A 9897-nucleotide genomic window follows, 5' to 3' on the forward strand; every position below is an offset into this window, starting at 1 on the left:
CAAATTCACCTACTTTTTAAAAGTTGTACTTAATTGCTTTAAAAAAAGTGGACTCAACAAATACGTTAAATTCCACTATTACAATGTAATAATGAATGTACTTAATACTGTCATGGAAACTAGCAATTCAATAACTAAGAATAATTAAAGAAAATTAACTGCAGAGTCAAACTCTGAACATTTTAAGCACCTCTATTTCAAGATATCATCAATGAAACTACGGTTAACTCTACAAATAATAAGCTGTACCTGTATAGACTTCTGCAATTCACAACAAGCCTTTATATATTGCCTCAAAATATCACAGGACTCACACATGGCAACAGGACATGCTTTAAAGTAATGTGACCACATAACAGCCAAACTACTTGTAATTATACACAAAACTATCTGGAATATTCCTAATTTGTTTGCATGTAATGATATATTTATTACCAATGTATTCTAATAACCAGAATAATAGAAATAGTGCTCTTCTAGTATTTTGTTTGAAAACATTTCAATTATATTAGCAGGGTGGGAGAATCAAAGGTTTTTGGATTTGCTTTCATGGCCAGAAGTTCTTGGGATAAGAAACAGATTATTAGATGTGACACAGAATGCCTACCATGTGCAGTAGCCAAAAGCTGAGAGACATATGCCCACAGGAAGGAGGTGAAAGACTGAGCCGGGCTCAGTGGCTCAGCCTGTAATTCCACGCCTTGGGAGGCTGAGGTGAGTGGATTGCCTGAGCCCATGGGTTCAAGACCCGCCTGGGCAACTTGACGAGCCCTCATCTCTACAATAAATAAAAAAGTAGCTGGGCGTGGTAGCACGCGCCTGTAGTTCCAGCTACTCAGAAGGCTGAGGCAGCAGGATCGCCGGCGCCCAGCAGATCAAGGCTGCAGTGGCCGGGAGCGGCCACTGCACTCCAGTCTGGGCGACAGAGTGAGACTCCAACTCAAAAAAAAAAAAGAGAAAGACAGACTGACTAAAGAAGTAACCTCCACGTGAAGTCAAACTTCACTAATGAAAAATTATTTGAAAACCTGGGTAACTTCAGCTATGAGAGTCACATGAAAACGCAGTCTAAACTACGTATACTTATCAAAATATGGCTCATGTCCATTTATACCTTTAATAATATCTAAACTCATCTTATAGTACAGAGTGCTATTGAAATGTCCAACATGGGGATATTTGTGTTTGCGACCCTAAAAATCCCAAATATATAAGGGAGAACCCAGAGAAAACAGAATTTATCTATTAAAAAATTACATATTTATTCTTACATGTTTAAACATCAATCGTCTTCAAAATACTGATCATTTGATATAATACACCTAACAAGTTGCTTTTTCCACTGCTCAAAACAATTATTGAACGTGTCAGTTTTGACATCTTTTAGTGCTTCTACTGTTTTTTGTTTCACCTCTTCCACGTTGGCAAAAACATTTCCCTTTGAGGACTTTTTTCATAGAGGAAATAAAGTCACCTGGGGCAAGATTGGGTGAACAGAGAGGGTGAGGCATGAGGGTCATGTCAATTTGGGTCAAAAACTGTTGAACACTCAGCAGGTGTGGGCAGGTATATTGTCATGGTTAAAAAAAAAAAAAAAAAGCAGTCTCCTGTTTGCCACAACTTGGAGCATTTCTTCCACAAATCGTGACACACCCTTCTCAAAACTTCCAGATAAAAACTTTGGTTGACTGTTTAATCCAGAAGTACAAATTTCCAGTGTACTACAAGGGGCCCGCCTTCCAAAAGATAATTCCAATTTTTTTTGGGCCCCCCCCTTATAATGTAGATGGTTTTTAAAGCTCAAGTGTCTAATTTTCGCCCAATTAAAAGGTGAACCAAATAAATTCAACCTACTAACCAATCATCAAGATGAAAGAGTCAGAAATAGTCATATTAAGATTATTAAAACCCAGTCTATACTGAAATCTGGTACTGAAAGCAGTTGTATGTCATTATCTTAAAATCAAAATATAAAATAAAAGTAAATTAAAAGGACTGTAAATATAGATACACTGAAATGGCTAAAGCATATTCCCTAGTCTAACAAAACAATTTCTGGCCTTTCACAATCTCCAATTTTCACCAATACTAGTACACAAGAGAAACTGCTTTAGTAAGAAATCAATTTTTGCCCTATAAATAGTTCTAAAGACAAAGAATATCAGCTATCAAGGCATTATAGCATTTATAATGATAGATCAAATAAACATAATTGACTTGGTTAAAATTATTTCTCACCTCATATGTTGCAAGTCGGTCTAAGTAGGTCAATAATTTCAGTCTACAACGGCAAAGTTCCTTTTGTTCCAGTGTCAACCTGTTTTGAATAATTACAATAGGCCACTTATAGTTACATAAAAGTGTATTTTTCTAGAAATTGGAATAAAATGATTAATATCTCAACAAGGTCAAAATTCAAGAAATAATACACAAAAGCACAAAGGTAGGATAATAGTAAATGCATTTGATTTAAGTTGCTGAAATGATTTAGAGAAATTATCACTAGTAAGAACACAATGAAGTAACTAGTTGTCTTAAAGAAATTATAAAATGAATGGTAATAAATGATTTACTTTGAAAAGTTTACTAATTTAAGCAATTCTCCTCTCTTCTTGAGCTCCTTTTCCCTTTTTTTCTTGGCAGGCTCTTCATCAGATAGTGAAAGCTCCTCATAGGAAATATTCTCAATGTCTACTTCACCAGGCAATGTAAATCTGCAAGAAAAGAAAAATTTAAAAATCTATTTCGGTTTTTGGTTTTTTTTTTTTTTTTAGTTAAGGTCTCACTCTGCAGCCCAGGCTGGAATACAGTTCATCACAGTCACATCCTCCTGGGCTCAGATGATCCTTCCACCTCAGCCTCCTACAGGTATGCACCACCATGCCTGGCTAATGTTTTTATTTTCTGTAGAGACGAGGTCTCACTATGTTGTCCAGGCTGGCCTCAAGCTTCTGAGCTCAAGCAATCTTCCTGCCTCTGCCTCCTAAAATGTTGAGATTATAGGCATGAGTGCCTAGTCTAACATTTTTAATTCATGTAATAAAAAGCTGCTTTCTCCTACTTTAACTGATTTAATAATTGATTTCCACAGAAACAGAAACAATTACTTGGAAAAAAAACTGCCATTGTAAGCAAAGTGATTCATTCATTATATCCATAGCATGGGCAAAAGAATCATCACAGAAATTTAAAAATTAAGAAAATGAAAACTATTTAGGAAAACATATGATGTTGTACTCACTGCATATAAAGCAGAAAATGTTGCCCATAGTGTCTATTTGAATCACATCTATTTAAGGTCTTACAACGGTAATAAATGTCAGTCTCATTGTAATTATTTACTTCTCAGATATACTATCACATTTATATCTCAAAAGAAGTTCCAAATGTCTGATGAGCAATGGTTCTGACCAAACAACTGTCTTGCCATTGTTGTTATTAACTGACAATTGAATGTTGCTTAAAAGTTTATAATAAAGTGCTTTCACAAGATATATGACTTAATCACTCAAAGTAGTTCGAAGGAGATATGATCATACAAATAAGGAAAGTGAAGCTCACACTTGCCTAAGGGGGTTCAACTGACTAGTGAGTAAACCCAGATAAATGGGCCAGCTCAGCAATGGCCTACCTTCACTAAACATTTGTAGAGTACTCAGCTGGCGCATGCAAACATATATGTCTTAAGGAAAGAAGCTGTGACTTTGGATAAGAAAGTACTGATCAAAGGCAACTACTTCATTACAAAATAACCTAAATAAAGCTACCCAGTCCAATGTCTCAGCTCAAAAGTTTGCCAAGTCACCTTTACTTTGAACCCAATTCTATCACCAACCTGCCATCATCCACTCCTTTCCCAATTGCTAGAAGAGCCTCCAGGTCTGTGCCTTTTAATCCATACTGAAGCAGTTCTTTTGCAGCATCCACATTTTCAGGAACCCTTTCCAAACACTCATGGAGAACCCAGGATCGCTTCTTAATTTTACTCTGAATATAAAGAAAATAAAAAACAGTAGCACTAAAAAAAAACCCTGACATCTTATAGCACCTTACAAAGCCTTCAGAATTATAAAACTATACCTGAAGTATTATTGCTATTAAGACCTTGGCCACAGGTAGCTGCTAGAGGAGTTCAGTGAAAGAATAGCTAATTCCCTAATGGTGATCACAACTGGATGTAGGGCATGTGATTCCAACTGCTTGCTCTCTTCTAATGAGCCACACTGAACACAAAGCTCAGTGTTCATGTTTGGAAATATAAAAAGATCTTTCCAAACTTTTACAGTTGCCTTTGGTTTGTATTTTGGCTTTATAACAGAGTAGAAAATAAAGGAGAAAGGCAAGATACATCCTTTTGTAATTAGGAAACACGTTTAACTTTGAAACAAATGGATGAGGCAAGACACATCAAGGCTCTGTATTTATTTGACCACAAGATACATCAGAGTGTGGATGATGACTTAATCATAAAAAGTCACGGTCTGTTGTTCTTTGGAAAGACCAACAGCCTATTCCTCCCTTCCAACTTCTCCTTCCAACTGCATTCAAAATCTCTGACTTACCCTCTTCCTAAAAAAAGTGTTATGGTTACAAATTTGAAATGATATTTGACTTAAAACCTATGTTCCTTAATATGCTGCATCATATCTATTCTTTCTTTCAATGTCTCTTAATTCATTTTGCCTTTTTCGTATCTGCAGTCTCCATATCAGTTGAATATCAACACAAAACACCTGTATTTGGAAATGGGGCCTTTAGAAATTAATTAGGTCATGAGGGTGGAGCCCTCGTGATAGGATTAGTGGCCTTGTAAGAAGAGAGAAGAGAGCTTGCTTTCTCTCTTTCTACTCTGCCACATGAGAACACAACAAGAAGGAAACCACCTACAAACCAGGAAGAAAGCCTTCATCAAAAATCAAATTGGCCAACACCTTGATCTTGGACTTCCCAGCCTCTAGAACTATGAAAAATAAATGTTTGTGCTTTAAGACACCCAGTCTATGATATTTTTGTTACAGCAACCAAAACTGACTGAGACAAGGCTACATACCAACTTTAATTATGAGGGGGAGGTAGAAGGAAGTATCTAGTTGTGAGAAAGTATCTAGTTAAGCAGAAAAGGATTTTGAGGCAAGTTTAATATGTCAGTTATCTATTTATTGCCTCTCAGTTCCAAATTTTCCCTCACAGTGGGCTATGTGATAACATTTCTCATTTGCAGCTGAAACAACACTAAACTTGTCAACAGAGGGCACTGGAGGGCCGTTGTACAGGAAGTATCTAATCCTCATATGCTGTGGTTTTCTTGCTGTTATGGCTTTGCAGCCAGCAAGAACTGTGGGGAACATCCCATGGTACTTACTTCCTCCTTCTTCCCACCATTGACAATGACCATTGACAACTGAGTTTCAGCAGCACTCCCATGAGCAGATTATTTCCCAGTGAATCTCCCAGGTCACTGAGAGGAAAGCTTCCCAGCCTGCAAGCTACAGAAAGCCGACGTATGGGAATTGCCAGCCCTGGCCAAGGTTCCTTATTTACCTACCTGCCTTAAGTTGCGTGCATGCTGGTGGGGGGTTTCCTACTTGCCAATTCCTGGGGTTCTCTACCTACAACCTCAGTTCACTAACCCTCTAGCAATAGACATTCGGCTTTCCTATCCATCACACATTTTCCTGACTGCCAACCTTGGCAACTGTGGACCACCCCTGGCCTGAGGCAACCCAGAGAACTTCTCTTCCTTGTCTAAGGAAGTATGAATCTCGCACAGGAAAGGGGGCCTCCCCTTCAAGTTCATTTCCTCCATGGGTATGTTTCCTCAGCACTACGGTATTCCTTAGAGTTCTCTTAACCTCCTTGCAGTTAATCTCTTGTCACTAGAAAATAATTCTCCATATAAGGAACTTTCCCTGTTCAAATTACTGTGTGATTTCTGGCTCCCAACTAGCCCCTGACTAATTCAGGTAAAGAAAATTGATTGTGGTACCGTAAGGGGAAGGATTAAGCCAAGACCGGCTGGTTTATCAGTGAATATTTGTTCATACATCTTCGGCACCAAAGTCCAGCTGCAGGGGGAATATAACCTGACAACAAGGTAATTTTTCCAGAAGATAAAAACATACTTCTTTGGCTGTAGAAGTCAGTAATGTCAACTCTTCTAAAATGAAGCCCCCTAACCAAAAGATATTCCATAAATGTGAATTTATACCACGTTACCAAAATATTTATACATACCAAATAATTCTGAATTGAAGCAATGTTGACCGCTGACTTTCTCCACTGCCTCTGATATACTAGGTCAGTATCTAGGCCATAGGTATGAGCCAAAGACAAGGCTTCTTCATACTCTTCACTTTCAATCTTTACACAAAGGAAAAGGAAACAGGAATGTAATATTACTGAATTATCCACAGGGTCCAATGATAATATGATGAATGATGATAATCCTTTGGACATATCATCATGTTCTGGCACAATATTCAGAAGCTCACAGACACTATGAGGGCAGATAGATGGAGTGTTTCTTTTAATATTTTAACAGAAGGATGAGAGACAAAAAGTGCAAAGCTTTACAAAGTAAAACAATGGCAACACCAGGACAACAGTGGGACAGCCCAACTGCTAGTCCGAGGCTATGACACTATGGGAACAGTATAGATAAAGGAAGAGCTAAAGGTCACATGAATTGTAGGAAAAAAACAGGCTAAGCCATAAAATGGATAATCAGTCTAAATGGATTCATCTTGTATTCACTGTTTTGATTTTGATTACTTGGGTACAAATACCAGCAATATTTTCAAAAGCTTTATACTACTGACATTTCTAGCATGTGAATGATTCAACCATCCCTCTTTAAAGTTCCACCTCTATTGAAAAGTCAGCTTTCTCTCAAAAAAATCAAATAAAACTCAATGATTTCAAACTTTGTAGTACAAAGATACTCTCTAACCTTTCTCTGATAAAGTTCTTCTGGAGTCGTGGAACGCAAACTCACAAGGCGATAGTTTTTAGTGATGGTTCGTGGGCGTTTCCGTGGTGGCGCAAATCGCTCCATTTCAGTCACCAAGTAAAGGCCCTGTTTTATATAACCAAAGTAGCGAGCCTTGGTAGATATTTCACAATCAGAATCTGAATCCTCTTCTCCTTCATCTTCTTCTCCAACTCTAATCTCCAAACGAGATCGTTTCGGGGCAAGTTTAATCTCACACTAAATTGGAAACGGAGATATAAAATCAGCAGTGAGGAATTAAAGGAAACTTTTAAAAGTTAATTAAAGAAAAAATATTTCTAATTCTACTCTGGTTTGGTTAATTACACCAGTCATGTGATTAAGATTAACAACAGAATTCAAAGGAAACCAAAAACAAACACTATACCTATGAGCTCCAAGAAACATGAACATACGTTATCAGCCCCAAATCTCCTAAACTAGAGCCTGTTTCAGTAACAGGTCATTAATATGGTCTTGTAAACATATGCCTGGTAATTATTTTAGAGAAATAAAGAAGTTGGGAATGTTGATTTCTTTTACTTTTGATAATTCCATACCTGCTGTGGAAAACGAGATGAATTCATTCTTTAGAGAATGAATATGAAGGTACTAATATTTGCATTACTGAGAACACCTCTCCCTTGCCCCCTTTTCAAAATGTCCAACAGTTTCACGAAGTTTTAAGTGTGAAAGCCTGGCTGTTAAAGATAACTTTTATTCCGAACTAAACAAAGTTGGCTTAGATTTTAACATAGTTCTCTTTAAAGGACATCTTTAGACTCACTAACAAACTTTGGAATAAAAAACATTTGTCAATCTGCATTGTTGAAGTGAAAGCTATTGAAGGATGTTACACTTGAAAGACTTAAAATAAGAATTTTAAATGACCAAAACTGTAACTTTAAAGAACTAGACTCTACTTTCAAGCCTTTTGTTATGATAAACAAGTTTTTTCTGAGTAAAGGAACCAAAAATGTTAATGCTAAGTTGCCATATTTTGTGGAAATAGGTTAAAAATTGTATTTCTTAAGTAACAATACTTAAAATAACTAAAGAAGGAAGAAAAAAACTATCATTTCAGTGAAGAAATACTTTATAAAGAGCAAAATAATTACAAATTTTCTTCATTCTCTTAAATTGCAATTTTTTATTCACTAAACAACAGATTTTGGTAATGGATTTTTAAAATATACTGTACTCAATGTTTAATTCTATTCATTCATTCATTTTTAGGCAGGGTCACGCTCTGTCACCCAGGCTGGAGTGCAGTGGTAGGATCACGGCTCGTTTCAGCTTCAACCTCCTGGGCTCAGAGGTCTATGTTGCCTAAACTGGTGTTTTTTTGTTTTTAAAAGTAAGAGTAGATTATGAGACAACTAAAATGAAAAGCCAGACATGTTTTCAAGCAAAGGGGAAAGCCTTACCTCCAAACTTAAAAATCCCCCCTCATGGGTTGCAGTGACTTGAGGTGATGGTTCAAACCATTCACAGGACTTTCCCAGCAAATTCTTCAAAGTTTTCACTGATGAAACAGTTAAAGCACCAGAACATCGTGCCAAAATCACTGCACTGTCTGCCCACCAGTTGACATCTATCAACGGGTAAAAGGATTCTTTATCTAATGGGGGAAAAGTCAATCAATACAAATGCACATATGAATGTGGTTTAAATACAACATACTTAGTATAATAATCAATTTAAAAAATAAATTCACTAACATTAATTGGGCCCTAAAGGCATGTTAAATAAGAAGAAAAAACCTAAGCCATCATTCAAATTTTTATACTGGCACTTAATGAACACCCAAGTGTCAACTAATTTATCAATCAACAAACATCTAAAGCTGTAGGAATACAAAGGGAAATAAATTAAGGTTCTTCATCACAAGAATACACTGAGGAGAAAGAGATGTCACTATTCTCAATATAATAAGTTGAAAGGTAGGTGTGTACAAGGTATGTATATAGGAAGGCTATAAAAGGTTTAAGAAAACATACATCGCCGGGCTCGGTGGCTCAGCCTGTAATCCTGCGCCTTTGGGAGGCTGAGGTGAGTGAACTGCCTGAGCCCGCGGGTTCGAGACCCGCCTGGGCAGCGAGACCTCATCTCTACAATGAATCAAAAAATTAGCCGGGCATGGTGGTGCACGCCTGTAATTCCGGCTACTTGGAAAGCTGAGGCAGAAAGATAGCCGGAGCCCGGCATGTCGAGGCTGCGGTGGCCAGGAGCGGCCGCTGCACTTCGTCTGGGCGACAGAGTGAGACTCCAACTCAAAAAAAAAAAAAAAAGAAAAGAAAACATACATCTATCGCTCTTAAACAATGAGAGAATTCACCTTTTAGAAAAACATAGAACAGACATATGGTAGTTTCCAGTGCTGATTTCCTGTTAAGTTTGGAACTAATCAGAGAGGAAAATACATTCAAGGTTGATAAAGAATCTTAAGAGCTAAAAAATGAATTCTGGTTCACCAAACCGAGCCATTCAAAAGGAAATGCCACAATATTTACTACAATTTTATTGTACATTTTTTAACCTCGCCTGTTACACAGAAGATATGACATGGTTTAAAGATAAACATGTAACGGGAAGCCATAAATCTAAAAGCATACTTAAACATTAGACTAAAGAAGAGAGAGATTTTTAAATTGGGAGTTTAGCACTATGAGAATAATTCATTATTTTATTTTTTTTTTTTTTTTGAGTTGGAGTCTCACTCTGTCACCCAGACTGGAGTGCAGTGGCCGCTCCCGGCCACCGCAGCCTCGACCTGCTGGGCTCCGGTGATCCTTCCGCCTCAGCCTTCCGACTAGCCGGAATTACAGGCATGTGCTACCACACCGGCTGATTTTTTGATTTATTATAGAGATGAGGTCTCGCTGCCCAGGCGGGTCTCGAACCCGCGG

General features: G+C 37.5%; 1 protein-coding gene across 1 annotated transcript in view; it reads right to left on the reverse strand.

The window, feature by feature from the left end:
* The window catches only part of LOC103258057 (neuroblastoma-amplified sequence), a 170081-nt gene that overhangs the window by 45697 nt on the left and 114487 nt on the right, over positions 1–9897 (reverse strand). The window contains exons 14-19 of the mRNA XM_021711229.1: positions 8416–8609; positions 6950–7207; positions 6235–6360; positions 3836–3987; positions 2574–2714; positions 2239–2317 (exon numbers count right to left, since the gene is read on the reverse strand). Coding sequence (XP_021566904.1) covers positions 2239–2317; positions 2574–2714; positions 3836–3987; positions 6235–6360; positions 6950–7207; positions 8416–8609 — 950 coding nt within the window. The remainder of the gene's footprint in view (positions 1–2238; positions 2318–2573; positions 2715–3835; positions 3988–6234; positions 6361–6949; positions 7208–8415; positions 8610–9897) is intronic.

The sequence above is a fragment of the Carlito syrichta genome, unplaced genomic scaffold (genome assembly GCF_000164805.1).
Source record: "Carlito syrichta isolate Samal-C Ts95f unplaced genomic scaffold, Tarsius_syrichta-2.0.1 Scaffold301950, whole genome shotgun sequence".
NCBI lineage: Eukaryota > Metazoa > Chordata > Mammalia > Primates > Tarsiidae > Carlito > Carlito syrichta.